This window comes from Silurus aristotelis (assembly GCF_946808225.1).
Source record: "Silurus aristotelis genome assembly, chromosome: 9".
Taxonomy (NCBI): Eukaryota; Metazoa; Chordata; class Actinopteri; order Siluriformes; family Siluridae; genus Silurus; species Silurus aristotelis.
The window spans coordinates 16,397,232-16,423,072 of NC_139582.1; the positions used below are offsets into that span (position 1 = coordinate 16,397,232).

The 25,841-nt window shown below is 40.2% G+C and overlaps 1 protein-coding gene across 5 annotated transcripts in view; it reads left to right on the plus strand.

The window, feature by feature from the left end:
* The first annotated feature begins 24,502 nt into the window (after positions 1 to 24,502).
* kif13ba (kinesin family member 13Ba) overlaps positions 24,503 to 25,841 on the plus strand; it is a 36,690-nt gene continuing 35,351 nt past the window's right edge. For 3 of the 5 annotated variants that reach the window (XM_083551010.1, XM_083551012.1, XM_083551011.1), the window contains exon 1: positions 24,520 to 25,665. In XM_083551010.1, the coding sequence (XP_083407136.1) occupies positions 25,596 to 25,665 (70 nt within the window). In that variant the 5' untranslated portion in view covers positions 24,520 to 25,595. Of the gene's footprint in view, positions 25,666 to 25,841 lie in introns of all 5 variants that reach the window. The other 2 variants (XM_083551013.1, XM_083551014.1) reach the window with 1 other exon arrangement.

The window sequence follows — 25,841 nt, forward strand, 5'->3', positions numbered from 1 at the left end:
TGTGAAGCTGGAAAGTGCTGAAATAGCGTAACTAGCCGTCCTTGAGAAAGAAGCTGCAAACCAAGAGCTACTCCAAGGCTGTTTTTTAACCATAACAGCGATGTTTCAGAAATATGTCTGACCCCCATTAGCTTGTGTCCTCTCCGCCCATCACCTCAGTGACAGTCCTGTCTCCATCCTGGCTGTTAAGGGACCTCCGAGCAGCGTCCACAAAAAAAGGTATTCAAGGTCTGTAATCAATCAGCACATATACAGTTTTGTTCTCCTTTAGGTTGTTCGAAACCGCATTGTGTGAAACATTTACATAGAGTTCACAGCTTTCTTGGGACTTCATATTGAACCAGTAGCACAGTTATGTTTCAATTGATTAAATATTTCAATATTAGTTAATTAAATTGTTTAATATTAGGGAAAATTAACCCAGCCATTAGGGGGGCACAAGCCAGTGTACTCTTAGTGCCGGTCCCAAGCCCGGGTAAATGGGGATGGTTGCGTTAGGAAGGGCATCCAGCGTAAAACATGTGCCAAATCAAATATGCGGATCACAAATGAGAATTTCATACCGGATCGGTCGAGGCCCGGGTTAACAACGACCGCCACAGGTATCGTTAGCCGACAGGGTACCGGTGGAAATTGGGCTACTGTTGGCCGAAGGAGGAGAAGGAGAGGAGGAAGACGTCTACAGAGACGGCAGGAAAAGGAGCAGTGTAGGAGAGTAGAGGTTCGGGTTGGTACTTTAAATGTTGGTACTATGACGGGTAAAGGGAGAGAGATAGCTGATATGATGGAGAGGAGAAAGGTAGATGTGTTGTGTGTTCAGGAGACCAAGTGGAAAGGGAGTAAGGCCAGGAACATTGGAGGTGGGTTTAAACTGTTTTATCATGGTGTGGATGGGAAAAGAAATGGTGTAGGGGTGATTCTGAAGGAAGAGTACAGTAAGAGTGTAGTGGAGGTGAAGAGAGTTTCTGATAGGGTGATGATCGTGAAGGTGGAAGTTGAAGGGATGATGATAAATGTCATCAGTGCCTATGCTCCACAAGTTGGCTGTGAGATGGAAGAGAAAGAAAGATTCTGGAGTGAATTAGATGAAGTGGTAGATGGTGTACCTAGGAAAGAACAATTGGTGATTGGGGCAGACTTTAATGGGCATGTAGGTGAAGGGAACAGAGGTGATGAGGAGGTGATGGGTAGGTATGGTTTTAAGGAGAGGAATGTGGAAGGGCAGATGGTGGTAGATTTTGCTAAAAGGATGGAAATGGCAGTGGTGAACACGTATTTTAAGAAGAAGGAGGATCATAGGGTGACGTATAAGAGTGGAGGAAGGTGCACACAGGTGGATTATCTTCTGTGTAGGAGATGCAACCTGAAGGAGATTGGAGACTGTAAGGTGTTGGCGGGGGACAGTGTAGCTAGACAGCATCGGATGGTGGTCTGTAGGATGGTTTTGGAGGCGAAGAAGAAGAGGAGGAAAGTAAGGTTTGAAAGAAGAATAAGATGGTGGAAACTGAAGGAGGAAGAGTGTAGTGTGAGGTTCAGGGAAGAGGTCAGACAGGGGCTTGGTGGTGGTGAAGAGGTGCCGGATGATTGGGCAACTACTGCAGGAGTGATGAGGGAGGCAGCTAGAAAAGTACTTGGTGTGACATCTGGAAATAGAAAGCAAGACAAGGAGACGTGGTGGTGGAATGAGGAAGTGCAGGAGAGCATTAGGGGAAAGAGGTTGGCAAAACAGAAGTGGGATCGACAGAGTGATGAGAAAAGTAGGCAGGAGTACAAGGAGATGCGGCAGCAGGATAAAAGGGATGTGGCGAAAGCCAAGGAAAAGGCATATGAGGAACTGTATAAGAGGTTGGACACTAAGGAAGGAGAAAAGGATTTATACTGATTGGCCAAGCAGAGGGACCGAGCTGGGAAGGATGTACTGCAAGTTAGAGCAATAAAGGATGGAGAGGGAAATGTGTTGACTAGTGAGGAGAGTGTGTTGAGAAGATGGAGGGAGTATTTTGAGCAGCTGATGAATGAGGAAAATCAGAGAGAGAGAAGGTTGGAGGATGTGGAGTTGGTGAAGCAGGATGTAGATAGGATTAGTAAGGAGGAAGTGAGAGCAGCGATTAAGAGGATGAAGAATGGAAAGTCGGTTGGACCAGATGACATACCGGTAGAAGCGTGGAGATGTTTAGGAGAGATGGCAGTGGAGTTTTTAACCAAATTGTTTAACAGGATTTTGGAAGGGGAGAGGATGCCTGAGGAATGGAGAAGGAGTGTGCTGGTACCGATCTTTAAGCATAAGGGAGATGTGCAGACCTGCAGTAACTACAGGGGAATTAAGTTGATCAGTCACACCATGAAGTTATGGGAAAGAGTAGTTGAAGCCAGGCTGAGAGAAGAGGTGACCATCTGTGAGCAACAGTATGGTTTCATGCCGAGGAAGAGCACCACAGATGCCTTATTTGCTTTGAGGATGTTAATGGAGAAGTATAGAGAAGGACAGAAGGAGCTGCATTGTGTATTTGTGGATTTAGAGAAAGCGTACGACAGGGTGCCGAGAGAGGAGTTGTGGTATTGTATGAGGAAGTCAGGTGTGTCAGAGAAGTATGTCAGGGTGGTGCAGGACATGTATGAGGACAGTGTGACGGCAGTAAAGTGTGCAGTAGGTACGACAGACTGGTTCAGGGTGAAAGTTGGACTGCATCAAGGATCGGCCCTGAGCCCTTTCCTGTTTGCAGTGGTAATGGACAGGTTGACGGACGAGGTCAGACAGGAGTCTCCCTGGACTATGATGTTTGCAGATGATATGTGATTTGTGGTGAGAGTAGAGAGCAGGTTGAGAAGAGCCTAGAGAGGTGGAGATATGCGCTGGAGAGAAGGGGAATGAAAGTCAGTAGGAGTAAGACAGAGTACATGTGTGTGAATGAGAGGGAGGGCAGTGGAGTGATGCGGTTGCAGGGAGAAGAGGTGGAGAAGGTGGAGGAGTTCAGGTACCTGGGGTCAACAGTGCAAAGTAATGGAGAGTGTGTTAGGGAAGTAAAGAAAAGAGTGCAGGCAGGGTGGAGTGGGTGGAGAAGAGTGACAGGAGTGATTTGTGATAGAAGGGTATCTGCAAGAATGAAAGGGAAAGTTTATAGGACTGTGGTGAGACCTGCGATGTTGTATGGATTAGAGACAGTGGCATTGAGTAAAAGACAGGAGGTGGAGCTGGAGGTAGCAGAGCTGAAGATGTTAAGGTTTTCGTTGGGAGTGACGAGGATGGACAAGATTAGAAATGAGTTTATTAGAGGGACAGCACATGTGGGATGTTTTGGTGACAAGGTGAGGGAGGCGAGATTGAGATGGTTTGGACATGTGCAGAGAAGGGACATGAATTATATTGGTAGAAAAATGCTGAAGATGGAGCCACCAGGTAGGAGGAAAAGAGGAAGGCCAAGGAGGAGGTTCATGGATGTGGTGAGGGAAGACATGCAGGTAGTTGGTGTAAAAGAGGCAGATATAGAGGACAGGGTGGTATGGAGACGGATGATCCGCTGTGGCGACCCCTAATGGGAGCAGCCGAAAGAAGAAGAAGAAGAATATTAGGGAAAATTATTCTGTGCAAAATTGTCCAACGAATTGATTTTCATTACATCAAACATGTAGACGCGGTCATTTGAATGTTCGACATGTTGCGAATAATGAGATTGTTTTCTGATCACCACTGATGTAAAGAGTGTTTTCCTGCAAATTTGAGCCAGTGTGGCCACGGTCGTATATCAGAGGTAAATTATATGCACAGCAAACACTCAGGGTTAATAATAATAATAATACTAGTAGTAGTAAAACATCTGATATGAATGTATTTTTTCTTGTGAATTATAAATAAGATCTTTCTCGGTAGTCGACTCAACCGACATTAATGTCTAGATTTAACTTCTAGGAAGTGTGTTTTTTTTGTATGCACCGTGTGCAAGCACAACACTTTCGGGCTCCATTAGAAAGTCGACACGCGGCTGAGGACGAAGTGCTATAAGTGATGCTTATTTGTGCGAAACACCTTTTTTTTTTTTTTTTTTTTTTTGCATCACTGCTGCGCTGCTCAAACACTGTAATCAGTTCAGTCAGAGCACACATCGCCTTCCTGTAATGAAAAACCTTTCAGGGCAATGAAGCCTTTAAAGTGAAGTATACGAACGTAGGTACGGCAGGATGGATTCAACCGGACACGTCAGTTTTCTGACTTCAACTCATCACTCGCAGTGGAGAAGGATCACTGGTGAATATGGTGTTTCTCTGTGATTTCTTTTACATTCTGACCAGAAAATGTACATGAAAATCATGCGAATAAACATCAGGATTTATTAATGAAGAATTACGTGGATAATAATTTTATGTAAACAAAAATTAATCGTTATCACAAAACTATAACATTTCCATGTAAACTAGGATAAAACCTGAAAAACAGATTCCTGCACAATATTTTCAAATATTATCAAAGCTTTAAATCACATAGCATTGACTCATAATTCTCATTTTCATTATCTCAAACCTGGACCTGACTATGAGGTGTTACACAAGGGTGTTAGTAAAGCCAGGCACTGATGAAGGTGAGGAGGTCCAGTCAGTGTTCACATTCATCCCAAAGGTGTTCCATAGGAATGAGGTCAGATCTTTATAGCAGGAGATGCTGAAACAGGTTTGGGTCTCCTAGTTCAAGTGAAGGGAAATCCAAACATGTCCTGTATGATTGTTTGCCTCCAACTTTGTGGTTACAGTTTGGGGAAGAACCACATCTGGCTAGAAATGACAGGTGTCCCAGTACTTTTGTCCATATAGTGAAATTACACATAAATTGAATAAATAAATGCTGAAATATAGTCAAGCCATCCAATTAAGTTATACAAAGAAAGTTTACATATACAGAAACTATGCTCCTACTATAAGGTCTTATTAAAGCTGCATCTTATTAAGATGTAAATAATGAGTGCTTTTGTTATTGTTTATTTAAGCATTCTTGACTCATTCTTGAAAGATGTTCATATAGAAACTAAGACCATTTCAGGAATAGTTTTGTCACCCAAATAGCTGAAAGGATCTTAATTGCATTACTGTGCTTTCTTCTCTAATTGGCTGAGTTCCAACATCATCAGCATGATTACATTTTCTTTTTATGTGTTTCTATTATTTTCTTCAACGCTGATAACTCAAATCTTCCTCATTAACAAAAACTTTTTTCTGGACGCTTCTTTGTTGTCACTCGACACAGCCTCTGCACTGCAGCAGTGTGAAAGACGTGTGAAACCTATCAGAGAGAGCGAAGCATTACACCGACGTCAGTTTGGGAATATTTATAATGAGATGCGCTCTATTTTTAGAAGGTCTCCCGGATCGTGTGTCTGGGGTGAAGGCGTGTGTGCTGTCATCTCCTGACGTTCCGATCTGCAGTTCAGGACGTCCCAGTACGGCGTCTCTGTGACTTATGATTGAGATGAATTCACATACAAAGCAGAACTATTCTGATATACAAACACTCCAGGGTCAAGACAATAACTTGTTTCTATTTTTGACTGTTTTTTGATTTTCTGCATATTATATATCTATACATACATTCATGCATGCATCACTCTCCATGGTGGAACTTCCTACTCTTTTATGAAGCTGGGAATGGAATATTCATTACATTTAAGTCATTTATTGGTGCACTTGTTTTAATGATCACTTACACCCCCAGACTAATGATTTAATTCATTCCTCGACCATTTATGGAGGAGAAAAACATCGTTAATTTCTTCTTCTCATCATTATTTATTTCTTCTCCCAGCTCCAAGCAACAGCACCATACTGTTGCTGATGTTATTATTATCAGTGCAGGAAATATTTACTCTTTATTAGACACATTCATTAAGAAAGCATGTTCGCTTCAAGCAAATCCAGCATTCATTCAGCATCCAAAAATAATTTTTTATAATCAAATCCTGAGTTTTAAGGTTTGGATTACCCACAATGCCGTGCAAAATGTGAATTTTAAAGAGAAATGCTGTGGCACTTTATTGCTGATGGACTCACTGATGGACTGATTTGTCGTTTTGTGTTTGGGATTTAAAGCTTAATAGACACATGACAGACTCGTGGCTTGATTATTTAACCTGTGGAGTACGGAGAAGATGTGACTGTAGAGTAAGGAGAAGACGTGACTGTAGAGTAAGGAGAAGACGTGACTGTAGAGTAAGGAGAAGACGTGTCTGTAGAGTAGGGAGAAGACGTGACCGTAGAGTGAAGAGAAGATGAGACTGTAGAGTAAGGAGAAGACGTGACTGTAGAGTAAGGGGGGGACGTGACTGTAGAGTAAGGAGAAGACGTGACAGTAGAGTAAGGAGAAGACGTGACCGTAGAGTAAGGTGAAGACGTGACCGTAGAGTAAGGAGAAGACGTGACCGTAGAGTAAGGAGAAGACGTGACCGTAGAGTAAGGTGAAGACGTGACCGTAGAGTAAGGAGAAGACGTGACCGTAGAGTAAAAAGAAGACGTGACCGTAGAGTAAGGAGAAGACGTGACCGTAGAGTAAGGAGAAGACGTGACCGTAGAGTAAGGAGAAGACGTGACCGTAGAGTAAGGTGAAGACGTGACCGTAGAGTAAGGAGAAGACGTGACTGTAGAGTAAGGAGAAGACGTGACTGTAGAGTAAGGAGAAGACGTGACCGCAGAGTAAAGAGAAGACGTGACCGTAGAGTAAGGAGAAGACGTGACTGTAGAGTAAGGAGAAGACGTGACCGTAGAGTAAGGAGAAGACGTGTCTGTAGAGTAGGGAGAAGACGTGTCTGTAGAGTAAGGAGAAGACGTGTCTGTAGAGTAAGGAGAAGACGTGTCTGTAGAGAAAGGAGAAGACGTGACAGTAAAGTAAGGAGAAGACGTGACTGTAGAGTAAGGAGAAGACGTGTCTGTAGAGTAGGGAGAAGACGTGTCTGTAGAGTAAGGAGAAGACGTGTCTGTAGAGAAAGGAGAAGACGTCGCAGTAGAGTAAGGAGAAGACGTGACCGTAGAGTAAGGAGAAGACGTGTCTGTAGAGTAGGGAGAAGACGTGTCTGTAGAGTAAGGAGAAGACGTGTCTGTAGAGTAAGGAGAAGACGTGTCTGTAGAGTAAGGAGAAGACTTGACTGTAGAGTAAGGAGAAGACGTGACCGTAGAGTAAGGAGGGGACGTGACCGTAGAGTAAGGAGAAGACGTGACTGTAGAGTAAGGAGAAGACGTGACTGTAGAGTAAGGAGAAGACGTGACTGTAGAGTAAGGAGAAGACGTGACTGTAGAGTAAGGAGAAGACGTGACCGTAGAGTAAGGAGAAGACGTGACCGTAGAGTAAGAAGAAGACGTGACCGTAGAGTAAGAAGAAGACGTGACCGTAGAGTAAGAAGAAGACGTGACTGTAGAGTAAGGAGAAGACGTGTCTGTAGAGTAAGGAGAAGACGTGTCTGTAGAGAAAGGAGAAGACGTGACAGTAAAGTAAGGAGAAGACGTGACTGTAGAGTAAGGAGAAGACGTGTCTGTAGAGTAAGGAGAAGACGTGTCTGTAGAGAAAGGAGAAGACGTCGCAGTAGAGTAAGGAGAAGACGTGACCGTAGAGTAAGGAGAAGACGTGTCTGTAGAGTAGGGAGAAGACGTGTCTGTAGAGTAAGGAGAAGACGTGTCTGTAGAGTAAGGAGAAGACGTGTCTGTAGAGTAAGGAGAAGACTTGACTGTAGAGTAAGGAGAAGACGTGACCGTAGAGTAAGGAGGGGACGTGACCGTAGAGTAAGGAGAAGACGTGACTGTAGAGTAAGGAGAAGACGTGACTGTAGAGTAAGGAGAAGACGTGACTGTAGAGTAAGGAGAAGACGTGACTGTAGAGTAAGGAGAAGACGTGACCGTAGAGTAAGAAGAAGACGTGACCGTAGAGTAAGGAGAAGACGTGACTGTAGAGTAAGAAGAAGACGTGACTGTAGAGTAAGGAGAAGACGTGACTGTAGAGTAAGGAGAAGACGTGACCGTAGAGTAAGAAGAAGACGTGACTGTAGAGTAAGGAGAAGACGTGACCGTAGAGTAAGAAGAAGACGTGACCGTAGAGTAAGAAGAAGACGTGACCGTAGAGTAAGAAGAAGACGTGACTGTAGAGTAAGGAGAAGACGTGACTGTAGAGTAAGAAGAAGACGTGACTGTAGAGTAAGGAGAAGACGTGACTGTAGAGTAAGAAGAAGACGTGACAGTAGAGTAAGGAGAAGACGTGACTGTAGAGTAAGGAGAAGACGTGACTGTAGAGTAAGAAGAAGACGTGACTGTAGAGTAAGGAGAAGACGTGACCGTAGAGTAAGGAGAAGACGTGACCGTAGAGTAAAGAGAAGATGTGACTGTAGAGTAAGGAAAAGACGTGACTGAAGAGTAAACAGAAGACGTGTTAAATAGTGTTTATGCAGCCTATAGGATCAGTCTGGTCACGCTGTCCTTATCGGAGAGCGAAGGCGTTGGGTTCGTCGGGGAGGTCCATTAAGTAAATGCACTTTGACCTATAGAGGAAAAGGAATGGACAGAAATAGATGTTTGAGGAGGCATGAGGAGGCATGAGGAGGCAGGGAGAGTAACCTTTCTGGTGTACTTATTGGGATGATTGACACACTCGAGCAGCTACTGAATGAATGCCATCTGTACAGATTAATCCTCTGAGAGACTTGCCCTTTTCCTAAAACCTGCCAAAAAAAAGAAAAAGAAAAAAGAAAAACTCTTCTTCCTGATGAAGTGTGAGAGAGAGAGAGAGAGAGAGAGAGAGAGAGAGAGAGAGAGAGAGAGCATAGTTTTTCTTTTTTCTACTCCATCTCAAGCCCACTCTAGTGGTGAGAGATTGGATCACTAAAGGTGCTTTTCAGGAGTTTAAACTTTTGAAAATGGAAACCTCTTTAAAAGCGTCTGCCCAGAACATTGAAACACCACCAGAGGGTTTAACTACTGAAAAGTCAAAGAAAATGAACAAAAAACCTGGGAAAACTTGTGAAAGAACTAAAAGATTACCAGTGTTATCTTAGATACATACACTGTATGGTCAAAAGTATTGGGACACCTGCCATTCAAAGCCATACGTGGTTCTTTCAAAAACGTGTTGGATGTCTTTGGATGCAGTAACATAAAATGTTCTCTCCATCTGAGCTAGGAGACCCAAACCTGTTCCAGCATGACAATGCCCTGTGCACAAAGCCAGCTCTATAAACGGATCCTTTATATGGGTTGGAGTGGAAGATCTCCTGCTATAGAGCTTTGGGAAGAATGTGAACGCTGACTGCATTTCCAGGCCTCTTCACCTCAGCTACATCAGTACCTGACTTTACTAACAATCTTGTAGCTGAATGAACACAAATCTCCACAAGCACACTACAAATTGTAGTGGAACATCTTTTTGGAACGGTGAAGTTTATTAGAACACTAAATGGAAACTAAATGTGCAATAGGAGGTTAAAAAAAGCACATACGAGTCTTATGCTTAGGTGTCCACAAACTATTGTCAGTATAGTCTATTATATTATATAAAAATGCACCTTTCTTTAAATCATGTATAAATTATCGACAACCTCCTTCTTCTCCTGGTGGTGTTCAAATTCTCTCCCATTCGGCTTCGCTCCACTGCGCTCCAACACAATCCCTCTTTCAGAAATTAGACCTAAACTGTACTCGGCTTTTGTCCAGATAACACAGAGGACATTACAGGAGAGGATTTTGTTCATCTCCGCGTTGGAAAGCAAAAGCTTTACAAAAAGACAGAGGGAATTTCACAGTTGGTCAGACATCACCAAAATGCAAAGTAGGCTCTGTGAGGGTTTTAGCCAGAAGATACAGTGGCTGGTTTACACACCTCTGTTAGACGTTTTTTATTTTTATTTAGATAAACAACATAAAACCAGATTGTTCTAGAAGTAAAAGTGTACTAAAAAATACTGATGATTTCTCACTGATGAATTCTGTTTTTGTGTGAGTAACAAACAAGGGTTTACATGGTTCTATATAGAACTTGCCAGAATATACAAGTGCTGAAAGTGCCAAAGATATAAACATAAAACAGAAGAAAGTTTAGATTATTAAAACCATGAAAGGAAAGACATAAAACGTAGGTCGGTAGAAAGAAAATTTCACAAAAGAAAAAACTAACCCTAACAGTCAAACACAAAAAATGAAACATGAAAAAAAGAATACCGTACAGAGAGAGAACATGGAACAAAGATGTTTGATATGTGATGAAAAGCATGCAATTAAATCTTTAAACACTCCTGAAAGACAAAAAGAAAACCCTCATTTAAAATGTCACATTTCCATTTTTCTTTTCGTTCCCACTTGGCTTTTACAAAATTTCAAAACACCTCCATCTGGATTCTGCAACCAACAAAGTTTATATATATATATATATATATATATATATATATATATATATATATATATATATATATATATATATATATATATATATATATATATATATATATAAAAAATCCCCACAAATTTTCTATGAACATTCAAACCAAGAGTTCAGAAGTCAATGGATTCCCTGCAGAATTCCCTGATTGGATCGTGGAGGCTGAGCACCTGCAGGAACAGATAAGCTGCTTATCGTGTTTTCCAGCTCATTTCGTGCCGGGGGTCCGCTCTCCTGCGATCATCGAGAAGACAAACACCTAAATGCGACCGTAATTGCACTTTCACTGTCATAATTATGCCGTCACAAAGCTGTGAAAAGTAGCAGCGTTATCATTAGTGTGGAATATCGTGCAAATGTTGATGGAAAACCTGTGTGTGTGTGTGTGTGTGTGAGTGTGTGTGTGTGTGTGTGTGTGTGTGTGTGTGTGTGTGTGTGTGAAGGGTTTTTATTGGGGAACACAAACCAAAAACAGGCAGCGGGGCTTCAAAACACAGATTAGGGGGAAGAAAAATGTGGGTGAAGCCATTATCATAATACTAAGTTCAAACCGCCCTCAGCATGATAACACAGGTGGCACTGCTGCTGCTGATTATGGCGATGATGATGATGATGATGATGATGATGATGATGATGATGATATCAAGCAAATGAAACATGATGTGATCTCTAGTAAAAGAAACAATAAAATATTATGGGAACATACACAACGTATGTAAACATTACAGTGATCATGTGACTGCTGAACAGCTGGATAATGATAATGGGCTCTCACAACAACCTGTCGCATGCTATAACCTGTACCATGATATAGTCATAAAAGGGTTAAATCAGTCTTATGACCGAATCAAATCAGGCTTATGACAGGGTTATATCAGGATTATGACAGGGTTATATCAGGTTTATGATAGAATTAAGTCAGTCTTATGAGAGGATTGAATGAGGGATATGACAGGGTTAAATCAGGCTGATGACAGGATTAAATTAGGGTTATGACAGGGTTAAATCAGGCTTATGACAGGGTTAAATCATGGTTATGACAGGATTAAGTCAGGTTAATGACAGGGTTAAGTCAGGCTTATGACAGGGTTCAATCAGGGTTAAGACAGGGCTAAATCAGGTTAATGACAAGGTTAAATCATAGTTATGACAGGATTAAGACAGGTTAATGACAGAATTAAATATGCCTTACGACAGGATTAAATCAGGGTAATGACAGGATTGAGTCAGTTTTAAAACTTGGTTAAATCATGGTTATGACAGGATTAAGTCAGGTTATTGACAGGGTTAAGTCAGGCTTATGCCGGGGTTAAATCAGGGTTATGTCATGTTTTTTGCCATGGTTGTGACAGAGTTCTAAAAGAGCTGTGGCATGTTTATGACAGAGTGTAAAGTCAGGTTTGTGAGTTGTATCAGGGTTATGTCTAGTACAAAGACACTGTGTTGTGAATATAAAAACAGCAGATACAAGGAGCATAAAGTGATGGAATATAAACAGATGTAATGATAGAGGTTTTTTGACAGTGATAGAATATTAATGTTAATGTTTTTATCAATGTGACAAGATGCGTCAGAACATCAGTGTGTATGTTAATTCGTCTCTTATCAGTAATGCTCTGTGATCTGCTTGTGCAGCTTTTAATGGGAAGTCAATTAGCGACTCTAATAACAAATAAAGAGCAGAAATTCTCACAGCGGGGTTCAGATGAGTACAGTGGCGTATAGATATAGTGTTATTCCTGTAGCAAAAATAAAGTTACGGCTTTTGCTGTGTATCGCAGCGATCGTTCATCCTGAATGTCGAATGATAAAAAAGCACTTTTTATTTTATTTAATAGCTGTTAATGTTCTTCCAACAAATGATGCCATGCAGAGTTTCTGTGGCATCACACAAATCTGTTTAGTGTTGTTGTGGAGACTGAATTCAACTTTCTCAGTTTGTACGTCAGGACAAATCTGCAGAAAAGAAATGAATGGAGGAAAAGTGAGTATTAAAAAAAAAAACGTCAAAAAAGAAAAATCGATAACGTCATGGACCAGAAGGTTGTTACTATGACAACAACAAAAATCTGTTAGATGAAACTATAGTTTATTTGATTTATATTCTTTGATATAGGACATCATGCTTCACTCATTACAGCTCTCGGGTTAGAAATACAAGGGCTTGGATAGTATTTGTTCAACTCAAGTGTTCTTAATGGAGACTGTATCTGTATTTTATTTAACATGTATTGAAGGAGTCTCCAGTCTCAGTGTACATTTGGCAAAATTTTGTGGTTTAAGAGAAATAAAGCACTTTGTATACATATTTACATACGTGTAAGTAAATGTCAAAGTATTAATAATAAAGTCACAATGTTTTTGATTACATCAATGTTTTCGAAGCAGCACGTGTAGCAGTTCTGGTTCCAGAAGGTTGGTTGATGCACACCCCTCTACCCAGCGTAATTCACCACCCAGCATGCATCTCTTCCTACAGACGCTCACACAGAAGGCTTGCATCATCTGTGGAGGCCCCCGTCTGTGCAGCGTCACAAGGAAAATAACTGAAAAAATGTTTTCTTTTCTTTTTTTTCCCACTTGTGCTGGAGTGATTAGATATACTGTACATGACTGCGGTGCGATTACACTCCACTTTTCTTTCCTTTGACTTCCATTCATACATGTGTGAATGCTGGAGAGTGAAAATGCAAACTCATCAGGAAGATGGTATGCATTTAATTTAATTATGTTTGGTTTGGTACCTTACAAATTTTGGTGAGTTCTGAGCTGATAGAGGAGGCACAAAATGGAGGAAGAACTTCAACGACGTCAACTTAAGTGTGTTTATAGCAGGATTGGATTTAGATTAGATAATACATAAAAACAGCACTAGATTCTCTGCTGCTGTTTCTCTTTAGTCAAAAATGTAGCTGTTACAGCACAGTTTAAGTATTTTTATTATTATTTATTTATATAATTTATTATAACTTATTATATATTGTTCATAAAGCATGAATGTATACAGATGTAATTTTCTTTCTACTTTCTTTGTACGTTGGAAAAGTCACCACATGAGAGCTCACGTTGTTACAACTTGCAAATGACCAAATACACATTACTGGGTCATGAGTTGCCATGATGGCTCATATCGTCTCATTCAGCGATGACATGATCTCTGGTAAAAGTGGTGTTTAACAGCATAACAAGTTTGTGAAGCGTCAGCCGTCACCTATAAGTTCACTTATAGGCTTTTAAGTCCACTGAGATATCGTTCCGAAACCTTCTACCCTGACAGAGACAACGTGTTTTGTGTGAATTATCGTATATATTAACACTGTATTTAGCAAATTTTTATGTTTTACGGCACCTGCTTTTGCTATGCCTCATAGGATGCGTCTTACTTTGTTTTTGTCTAAAACATTTCCACACACCATCACCAATAAATAATAACCTTCCTCATAAAACTAATTTTAGAGCAGAGGTGGTCAATGGCACGAACGCAGCCATTCGATACGCTGCCATGTTATTCAAGACCTCCTACACCTGACCCATGAGGCAGACAGAGTGACGAGGTTAACGTGTTTTTACTTGTCTACTTTTTCCTGCCACAGGACTGAGTTTTACCACAAAACAACATTCCTGTTACAGGAAGTAATTATGTTCCAAGTCTATAGCTGTAAGCATGCTGACAATGTGATGCGACTTGACTGTAAAGTGACCTCTCTCCTACACAGCAGAGCACTTACTCTGTAGCATGATGTCACCCCGGTATGGCCAAGACGCCTGTCCAGATCGCAATTATTCACTATTTCGCAACAAGATGAATTACTCATTGACTTAGTCACGGCTTTGAGTCTGAGATCCTATCCTGCTCTCTTTGTGTCCAATCAGCCGTGATTGATAACGTCTTCTCATTTTTCTGTGTTTTCTGTGTCTTTCTTTACAGTCCTTGCCTGAGTTTAAAGTGTCTGTGAAATTGAAGATGGTGTTTACAAGCTTTTCGTTCCTGGCATGTAAAACTGACCATTTGAAAGCTGTCATGCAGACGAGGAACCCTTTCCTCAACTCAGGTCCGCTCTTGTTAAGTAAGTACAGAAACGTGCAAACCGCTACAAACTCGGTGACAGGGTGCACACGTGTTCAGAATAGCACCAGTTGCACAGCTTCAGATTTACACAGGACGACGTCTTTTGGCACACTGACTTATGAAGGTTGGTGCTCCCTGTGACTGTGCAGCCTTGTGAGTGTTACAAAACTAGTCTCAGAACTTTTTGTTTTCACCTTGTATGTTAACTCTCTTGATATATAATGCCCTCTCCATATTTAGCTACTTTTGTGTATCTAAATGATCTTGTGTCTTGAATAGGATTGGCTGTTTCTTATTTCTCCACATAGATTCTCCTGATTTTCCTGATAAGAAAAAACATCAGTGTATGGAATCAAATCATAAAGTAATTTCATAAGGACGCTGGACATTTACTCAAAATTCCCTGTATTTCAATGCTCGTAAAATGATTTCCGAACAAAACTTTAACGCAACCTGCACCAAAGTCACATCTCTCATTCCCGAGTCAGAGACAGCGCAAGATGCCCTTGGGCAATGCCACGCTGAGATATTAAGAGAAGCAAACTTTTTCAATTAGACTTCGCAGTCGCGTTCCTTCACTTTGATTGACACTTCACTTCATAACTTTGCTGTAATTTGCCCTTGGATATTCACCTTGCCTTGATTGAGCTTTGCGTATGCTAATTGACAAGGACAAGAATTTCATTCGCTGGATATTTATAACCTTATAACCGATGTGGGTTTTGGCTCCGGGAAGTGTTCAGAAGGTAGCACGTTTTAGCCAACCATCCATCAGAGAAGGCTTTTGTTCTTCCTCGCTGGGCTGAGTGCTGGTGTTAGGGCTTTGCTCTTAATTATATGAGATCCTTGCATTTAATTAGCAGGCATGAGCAAAGCTTTGTTAAGTTGCTCCCCCCCTGTGTGGAAAGAGAAAGAACAGCGGGTTTCTCTTAACAAATGTGTGTGTGTGTGTGTGTGTGTGTGTGTGTGTGTGTGTGTGTGTGTGTGTGTGTGTGTGTGTGTGTGTGCGTGTGAGAGAGACACATGGGCAGAATCAGTGTGACGTCAATGGTGTCTCATCATCCGGTGCAGCTCGACTCCGCTCAGTCTCCTGCTACTGGAGATCCTCTTGTGTGACTCCTTTCGGCCAAACACTCCACTTTTTTGCTGTTGCATGTGTAACGTGATTCCTGCAGTGGAAAAACACAGTCCTTACAAAATCTATACATATATGTTTATAAAACTTTTTATATTTGTAAATTAATCCATTCAAAAGTAATGCCAGATTTGTCCATGTTCGCTAGCTGGTGTATTTTAGCAAGTTACTTATTTATAACAAGTTATATTAAACACTCAATAATTCTCACAAAAATCCTGACAAAATACCTGACGTTAGCTAAATGGCTAATCTGAACCCTGGATTTTATTATACTTTTATAAAAAATCTTAACATAAATGTTTTTTTTTTAAAGCTCACTCATGTTTTCTTGGTGGCTATTGATAGCATTTAGCCTTGTGTATCAAGCTTGTTAGTAATCTATATCCTAAATTTGATCCTGTCAGGATTGTGCATGCTAGCTAGTTTTCTCACAAATGTGCTATGTTTGCAGTCACCTCATCTAATCTAATTTGCTAATGTTAGGATTTAGCTCACTGAACAGGTTAAACTTTGCAGTTTTGTCAGGTTCTAAACAACAACAATTTTCACATTACATTATCTAATCAAGCCAATTTATGTTAGCTAGCTGGCTAATGCAAGTTGTTAGCGTATATTATATAGCTGGTTATTGTAAGTGCTGAACGTTATACTTAAGAATTCTTTTAGAAATCTTGTTATATTAGATGGATATTTCAAGTATATCTATTTGGCTAATGCTAACACTGAATATTTAATGTACTTTAAAATGATGTTAGCAATTAGCATATCTTCTCTAGCTAGTTAATGTTAGCCCTGAGCATTAGTAGAATATCTGTGGAAATTCTGTCAGGTTAATCTTAGCTGTTAGCCGATACTGTTGCAGAACAGAAATTTTAAATGTAGGCAGACAGCTAATGCTAATGCTAATGTGCGCCAACTGTATTTTATTTATTTTTTTATTTTGTAATGAAAATGTGTTCTTTTACTGCGTGGTCTCTGGTGAGTTTCCTGAGCTAATCACTAGTCATAAACCATGATTTCCACACGTATTAAATTCATTCAGCTCGAGAGAATCTTCTGGAACAGTAGAACAATGTTCCAAGATCATAATCCCCACCTTCTGAAAATCACAATCCCTAATCAGTGTGTTTCTGTTTCACACACCTGCAGCTGATGGCGTAATCACACATATCCAACACACCTGCTTTCTCTCTTCTTTCAGCGTTTTTTTTCTTCATGGGCATGTGAAAAAAAGGCAGATGCTTTCAGAAATCAATTTACTAAAGGATGAATTCCAGCAGACAAATATCAAATGAAGAACAGTAACAATTCCAGACACTTTGCACTGAATTACACTGATTTGTAATATACAGTGTGATAAAGTGTGGAAACTCAGTAATGTAACACTCTGAAGATTTCCTTTGACTAAACAAATCTTTAAATGTCCAGATGTTCCACTTTATTTTCATTTTTTAAAAATCCTCTCTTAGAATGAAGAACAGCTTTACACACTCTCGGCATTCAGCTGAAACACTTTGCTGTGCCTTTTTTTAAAGATTCGCCAAAATTGTTCTTAATTAGCTGGAGATTTCTTTCTTGTGATGCAGTTCATCTCAGAGAAGTTCAGTAGGATTCAGGTGTGGTGACTGGGCAGGTGGTTCCATGATAAACACTCCATACAACTGTTTGCTCTCTAAATAACTCTTACAGAACTCGGACGTATTTGTCACTTCGGCTCATCGTCTTGTTGGTTCCACCAAGCCGCAGTCCAGACGGAATCACATGGTGTCACGAGTATGGAAAAGGAACCATGTTGGATAAATATTCCTTTCACAATTTAACCTACATCTTTATAACAAGTAAATATAACATCACCACATGTATCTCATCCAAAACCTACCATTGATGCCCAAGGTTACAAAAGGGGCATGCAAGTGTCTCTCAAAAACCACAGTACTATAAATTTACCACATTGTAAATTCTACTTATAAACATGTATGCTGTTTTTCACTTTTTTATGCACTTATTTACATTTCTCAGATTCTGAGGTTTGTTAATTTCACTTACAAACATTGTACTTTTATTTCTTCCCCGGATGCCACAATTTTTTTATATGTACACACACACATACGCACGCACACACACACACAAAAGAGGGAGAGAGAGAGAGAGAGAGAGAGAGAGAGAGGGGAAGAAAGAGAGAGGGAGCTATATTCCTCATGGGGGCCAATAGTTTAAATAGCCACAAGCAATTTTTTCTTTCTTTTTTTTATAATAATTTAGATTTTTCTGAAAATATTACTGACCTCAACCCTCATGTCCTGCTTATTAAAAGCTAACACGGCTTCACAAACCTTCTCAGATTTTAGCATCCGATTTAGACACTACACATAAGAGCGTGATACGATCCTGATGTGGTTATAAGTAGTTATAACAAATAAGCGTTTTCAAGATACAGTAAAAAAAAAATATTTCATTGTAAAAATGTAGGTACTGGTAGGCAATGACGGCACTCGAGAGCCTTCTATGGCCTATTTTAAAGTATGGCTGGCTGTTTACCCATGCTTCTTCTTCCTACTCCACACACACACACACACACACACACACACAAACACACACACACACACACACACACACACACGGAGAGTAAATAAGTGTCACATGTGAAATCGAACTCTGCTGCCTGCTGCTGTCTGATTAGCAGCCGGAACAATTACTTTAATCGTGTCATCTTAACGAACCCCTGCGATAAGCAACACCGGACCCACTAATCCACCGAACCCTGCACAAAGACAGTAAATTATCCCTTATCACGCATTATAATAAAGAAAAATCACTTCAGAGACACTGAATGAAACATGCAAACATCCTGCCTTAATTAAGCCGTGTTCCTTTTGCAGTTTATAAACTTTTCTTTTCTGTAATAGATGATGATAATAAGGATTTTTTCAATGTTAACTTGTTGTATAGAACATGATGACAACATTTTAGTTGCTTTTTAGTTGCTTTGGATTGACACCAAAATCTTGTTAAGTCAGTTGGCTGTCTAGTTAATGACTAATGTAACAACTAAAAACATAAAAAAAAAAAATCCTCACTGAAATCTGGTCAGATTAGCTCATCTCGTTAATCGGCTAATTTTAGCATTAAATATTATTGGTGCTTGTAGGAATCATCTCAGAAATCTACTCAGGTTAGTTGTTAGCTTGCTGATTAATTTAACCATAGTTAATCTCAACACTGGTGGACATTCAGAGCGTAGTATTTCAAGCTGTTAGCACTGTGAATGTTAGCAACTCTGAACATCTCTTAAATCATGATAGGTTAACTCATGTTAATATGTTTGTGCACAGCGGCATTGTCATGCTGGAACAGGTTTGGGTGAAGTTTAGATGTGCTTCTAACTTTGTGGTAAGAGTTTGGAGAAGGACCACATATGTATTGAAAAGCCATATGTCCAATACAGCTAAAGCTATTGCTTTAACCAATCAGATTGCGAGTTAGGGACCATCTTGCAGGTGTACAATAATGTCAGCATTTTCACGTCCTTTGATTGGATGGTCAGAGAGTACAGACCGAATAAGAATGAGAATTAGAAACTGATTTGGTCATAGATACACTTTCAAGGACATTTTCAAGAAAAGCTGGATATCTTGAGAAACCACAGTTTTTAAGCTTTTTCATGAACCACTTTAGAATTTGCACAAAAACACACAAATTGTCTTCATTTCGAATCCCCAGAAAAACCGCAATGCACTGAAACAAATACACAGGGAAAACCGGGGGTCATATTATGCAGGTTAAAATCGATGCTTCTGCTAAAGATGATGCACGTGGGTGCTGCAGCTGTGGCTACAGTGAAAGGAGATGTGTTGAATTGTGTTCATTGGGTTTCTTGCTTTGGTAATAACATTCATTCCCACTGTATGAGATTCCTGTGTGTGATGCAGCGCTCTGTTCTACTGCGATTCTCTATGTGTTTTTTTAATAGCCTTGGCGTCATAATGATGGAATTAGGAGATGGATTAATTTAGGAAGGAGACCTCTGAAGGCTTGGGTGTGAAAAGTAGTGCATTATGCTTATATATCTATTGATCCCTTCCTCTGTTTTTACATACCCATACTCTTTAATACGTCTTATACAGAACAGAGAGCTGTAGCTGAGCCTGGTTAATGGTGGACAGTAGAGCTGTGAGAATGAGAAAGAGGAGGAGGAGGAGGAGGAGGAAGAGGACAGCAGCGTCACAGGGTTCAAAGCCGTTGGCCTTTCCCCAGGATGCCTCGGCTAAACACATCACAGCGGCTCCCTCTAAAGCCCGGCGAGAACTAAAAACACGTAACATTTACACTAAATTATCAAGCTTCAAAGAGGACCGTGAGTATTTAGAAAGGAATAATTACTTCCTGTCTCTAAAAGAGTCACGCGATGGGTATCTTTTAATCGAATTCACAATTAAAATGTAAATAAATAGTGTTGAAGACGTCGAAGTCGCTGTTGGATTCTGTAACAGCACATCCTCAACTATTGTATGACAATTATAATTTTAATTCCAATTACAGTTGTTATTATATAATAAACTATTCATATATATTTATAAAATGCTTGATTTTTTTATGGAAAAGAGGTGTAGCTGTGCAGCTTGTTTCCAAACCAGAAACCAGACCTGAAAAATGTTCATGTTAATTCAGCTTGATGGAGCTGCAGGAAGTGACTCTGAATTATAACATTATCTTGGCTACGAATATCAATGTATGAAATGTTTGCATTCAATTATTCGATCAATATATTCATTCAAACCACTGGATTTGATCTCACCTGACCTTCAGGTTATTTCTGAAGGTGATTCTGAAGTATTGGGTCACATGACCTTTCCTGCTATATAGGGTTCTTCTATGAAATTTTGCATTTACTAAAACTTGGAAACCCAAACCTGTTCCAGCATGGCAATGCTCCTGTGCACAAATTGAGCTCCTTGAAGATCTGGTTTACATGCTTTGGAGAGGAAAATCTTGAGTGGCCTGCTATAGAGCTCTGATGTCATTCCTAAATTGGAAAGCTGACTGCACTCCAGGTCTCCTCACCTACATCAGTACCTGCCTTTCGTAACACCCTTGTGGCACAAATATCCATAAGCACACTGCACAATCTAGTGGAACATCTTCCCAGAAGAGTGGAGGGAAATATAAGAGCAAATTGGCACTGCAATGCTCAAAAATCACATACTGTACTTATGACCAGGTGTCTGCAAACTTTTGCCAATATTGTGTACTTCCCTTTCTTTTTTTTAGATTACCTTTGTGAATGTCTTAGAAAAGGATGCACAAACTATATTTTTTGACTATATTGAATGCCAGCTCCACTTCAGTACCAGTGCAGGAAACACACTGACATTTCAGTGAAAATCTGACTTACGTATGTGTGTGTGTGTGTGTGTGTGTGTGTGTGATTCGAGGTGCACCGTGACTCAAGCCTCGTTTTCAGCTTCCTGCTTGTAAAGGTCTGGATTTGTTATTCAGAATTATTGCAGTTATTACAAAGCTCTTATTTTTTTCCCTCCCTTTGAGGTTCTGTAGAGGGCACCTGGAGGGCATTGACATTTCTAGTGTAGAAGCATCCTAAAGGGGCATTTCATCTCTTGCATGGAAGGAAGCCTGTAGGGCACTGAAATACACACTCCAGGTTTAAGGGTGCCTTAGTTGGCAGTTCATTCATTTTTTTTTATAATTAAAAGACCTTAGAGGGCACTTGCTTGCACATAATAGAACCCCATGGGGTACTTGTTTATTAATGGAGCTCGATGGGGTACGGTGTCACATACACTATATTGCCAAAAGTATTCGCTTGTCTGCCTTCACATGCAAATTAAGCAGCTAGAGCAGCTTCAACTCTTCTGGGAAGGTTTTTCACAAGGTTTAGGAGTGTGTTCATGGGAATTTCTGACCGTTCTTCCAGAAGCGCATTTGCGAGGTCAGACAGTGATGTTGGATGAGAAGATCTGGATTGCAGTCTCCTAAAGGTGTTCTATCGGGTTGAGGTCAGGACAATCAAGTTCTTTCACACCAAACTCACTTATCCATGTCTTCATGGACATTATCTTGTGCACTGGAGCACAGTCATGTTGGAACAGGAACGAGCCGTACCCAAACTGTTCCCACAATGGTGGGAGCAAAAAATTGTCCAAAATGTCTTGTTATGCTGAAGCATTAGGAGTTCCTTTCACTGGAAATAAGGAGCCGAGCCTGATCCTGAAAAACAACCCCACATCATAATCCCCCTTCATCAAACTTTACACTTCGCAGTCAGACAAGTACCGTTCTCCTGGCAACCACCAAACTCAGACTTGCCTACTGCATTGCCAGACAGTGAAGCGTGATTCGTCACTCTAGAGAACACGTCTCCACTGCTCTAGATTCCAGTGGCCTCATGCTTTACACCACTGCATCGCTTTACATCGCACTTGGTGATGTAAGGCTCGGATGTGTCTCAAAAACCATGAAAGACTACATTTTTCCACACTTTTCACACGTCTGTAATACATGTATGCATTTATTCATTGGTACGAACAGAATAATCAGCTTCTGGCTCCATCTAGTGCATCAATAACTTCACATGCTGTAGCTTCAGATTTTAGGTGCTTTCGATTTTCTCTTTCTGACAAACGATCATCATAAATCTGAAACAACATTTTGGCACATATTTTTAATAAATATATTTGTATTTTTATATTTATCATGTAATTTCATAATTTATCATTTTAAATATAATTATTCATTAAAATAAAATAATAACAAATATCTTAGTAGAAAATCTTATATTTCTAATTGTTAAAAAAAATATAAAAATATATATTGAATCATTTTATTATATTATCCTCTTAATCGCTGCTCTCACTTCCTCCTTACTACTCCTGTCCACTTCCTGCTTTACCATCTCCACACCATCCAACCTTCTCACTTCCCAAGATGCTGGATGCCCAATCATCCAGCATCTCTTCTCTTACGTCACCCTATGATCCTCCTATACATATGTACATATTCACCACTGCCATTTCCATCCTTTTAGCAAAATCTACCACCATCTGCCCTTCTACATTCCTCTCCTTAAGACCATACCTACTATCACCTCCTCATCGCCTCTGTTCCCTTCACCTACATGCCCATTAAAGTCTGCCCCAATCAGCAATCTTTACTTCCTAGGTTCACCTTCAACCACTTCATCTAACTCACTCCAAAATTTTCCTCCTCCTTCATCTCACAACCCACTTGTGGAGCATAGGCACTAACGACATTTATCATCACCTCCTCAACTTCCAGCTTCACATTCATCACCTTATCAGAAACTCTCTTCACCTCCACTACACTCTTACTGTATTCTTCCTTCAGAATCCCCCCTACACCATTTCTCTTTCCATCCACACCATGATAGAACAGTTGTAGAACACCTCCAATGTTCCTGCTCTCACTCCCTTTCCGCCTGGTCTCCTGAACACACAACATATCTACCTTTCTCCTCTCCATCATATCAGCTCCCTCTCTCTCTTTACCAGTCATATTACCAACATTTAAAGTACCTCTACTCTCCTTTACTTCTCCTTTTCCTGCCGTCTCTGTAGACATATTTCTCCTCTCTTTCTCATCCTTTGGCCAATAGTAGCCCAATTTCCACCAGTACCCTGATGGCTACTAATAAGCGGTGTTTGGTAACTCGGGCCTCGACCGATCCACTGAGAATTTTTGATTCGTGATCCGCATGTTTGATTTGGCACATGTTCTACGCTGGAAGCCCTTTCTAATGAAACCCTCCCCATTTATCCAGTTTTGGGACCAGCACTAAGAGTGCACTTGCTTATGCAACCCTAATGGCCATGTTATTTAATATTTGATGCCAATTATTACTATACAATAAAATTACAGACAGTCAGAAAACCAGGAGCTAAAAACTCGTTTTGAATTTAAATATACAGTATAATCAGAAATCATCAGCATCTAATTAACTTTAAATCTGCAGAGGGTGTAGTGAGTGCGTTTGACCAGCAGATGCCGCCACAGCATTAGTTTTTATTTGTTTGTTGTCCTAAAAGAAGAAACTAAAAACCAAATCTTAACAGAATATTAAAGAATATATGAAATATTGATAAATATTTCTAGATTAATTATGAATGTCTTATATTGTTATTGTTTTACGCACCATTGTACAGCAAAGTTCAAATAAAAAGACAGTGTGTGACGTTTAATGATTAATTTCGTAAAAATAAAATTCAATAACAACAACAAAAAAAGGTTTTAGGATTTAGGCATATAATATTTATCATATCGGGTTCATGCGGACAATTTAAGCGGCCATGCACAATATAATTTTCTTTCTTTTTATCTCGTGATCACGACTTCATTTTCTCGTGGTCAAAACAAAAGTTGTTTTCTCGTTATTACGACTTAGTTTTCAATACGCAGGGAAGAAATGAATTACTGATCACGAGAAATGTTCTAGATGCAGCAAAGAGGATAATAATCATAACCACTTGGGGCACGTGGAAAAAATGGAGAACAATTATTATTATTTTTATTTTTATTATAATTAAACAAGTCGTGATCACGAGAAAAGGAGAAAGAAAACAAATTATAATGCATGGCCTCTCAGGACTTCCGTAATAGATGATTAATATATTAATATGTTTAATTACGTAAATTAATATTCCAGTTCAGATCATTAGATTAATTTGTTTAATTTTTTAGTTTAATGGTCACATGGTGTGAGTTTTGTGCAATTATATATCTATATAACGCGTTAAATTAGAGCTTTTTATTTTCTTGTACCTCACCACATTGACATGTAAGGTCCAGTGTTGATTTGACCTCACCGCGATGGTGCCAAACGCTACCCAGCGCTCACGGATATAAGAACCCGGATGTAAGGGGGCGTATCTTTGCCTGATGACTGACGGGAGGAAGCTGATATGTGAGGTGATTTGAGCGGCCAGTCCCGGATTCTCAGGCTGTCTCTCCCCCGCTTCTCTGCGCTCTGATACACCGGGCTTCTCTTCCTTCCTTTTTTTAATAGCGATTATTTTCCGTGATATGACGCGGACCAAGAGAACATGAGGCCGTCCTTTCGGGAGAGTCCGAATGGAATGCTGACGGATGGAACCGCGTGTGTCGCCGCTATGGGGATTTGATTATGAAGTCTGTTAGCCAGGCAGCGCCGCCGACGCCACCGCTGCTGCTGTGTGACGCTAAGCTAAGCTGAGGCGATTCCTAACACTGTCATGGTGTAATATTTCGTTTGCTTTTTTCAATCGTCTGTAAATTTTAACGTATTGTTTAGGCTTTTTTTTATATATATATTTTTCCTTTTTATTAAAATTGATAACACCAGTTTGCGGTGTATGTTTAGTCACCGGTCAGCTGGCTAGCTAATAAATAATCGACATGACTAGCATGGCTGAGTTAGCGGAGAGAATTCTTTTGTCAGAGCAGAAATAGTTTTATATTTATATAAGAAAGGTGAAGAATAAAAGTTTGATGACTTGATTTCTTTTTTTATTATTATTACAAAAAGCAGTATTGCACTAGATGATAAATTAATATTCGAGTCAATTCAGTGATCATTCTCGCAATATCATTGAGAGTCCACTGTGAGTGAGGGTTTAAAGATCTTCTCTGACACCTTCACAAAGCTCCAGAGGCCTTGCTTGATCTTCAGTGGAGGTTTGGTGACACTCCGGCACGGATTTGTCAGACTGTCACCTTCCTGTTCCTGGTTCAGGATTATTCATTATCGTATTAAATCTCCATCAAGACAAAAAAATGTGAATTGGGAGATCCTGAAACCCAGATTGACCTCATGATGGCCTCTTTTCTTCTACATGACTTTGCCACCCCGGAGGCTGAAATGTCAAAATAAATTTTGAAGGATTTTGGGATTTATGGACATGGATCTCTAAAGCATCTGGATCTCTCTATCTCTCTCTCTATCTCTTAACGTCTGTCTTCTTGCGGGTAAGAGCTGTTGGTCTGCAAACATGGGAGAAACCAGTCTGAACAACTCGAACGTCAAGGTGGCCGTCCGCGTCCGACCCATGAACCGGAGAGGTGAGGAACCAGATCGCAAATCTCACGTATTAATGACGTCAACACACGGTGCTTAATACAACGTACACCCTTGGGTCACGTAGAAAGGTGTTCGTTTGTACCTTTATTCTGCTCTTGAGGTCCAATTATGTTCCTGTAATGCTACCGTTATTTATGAGTGTTTAGAGAGAGACGGT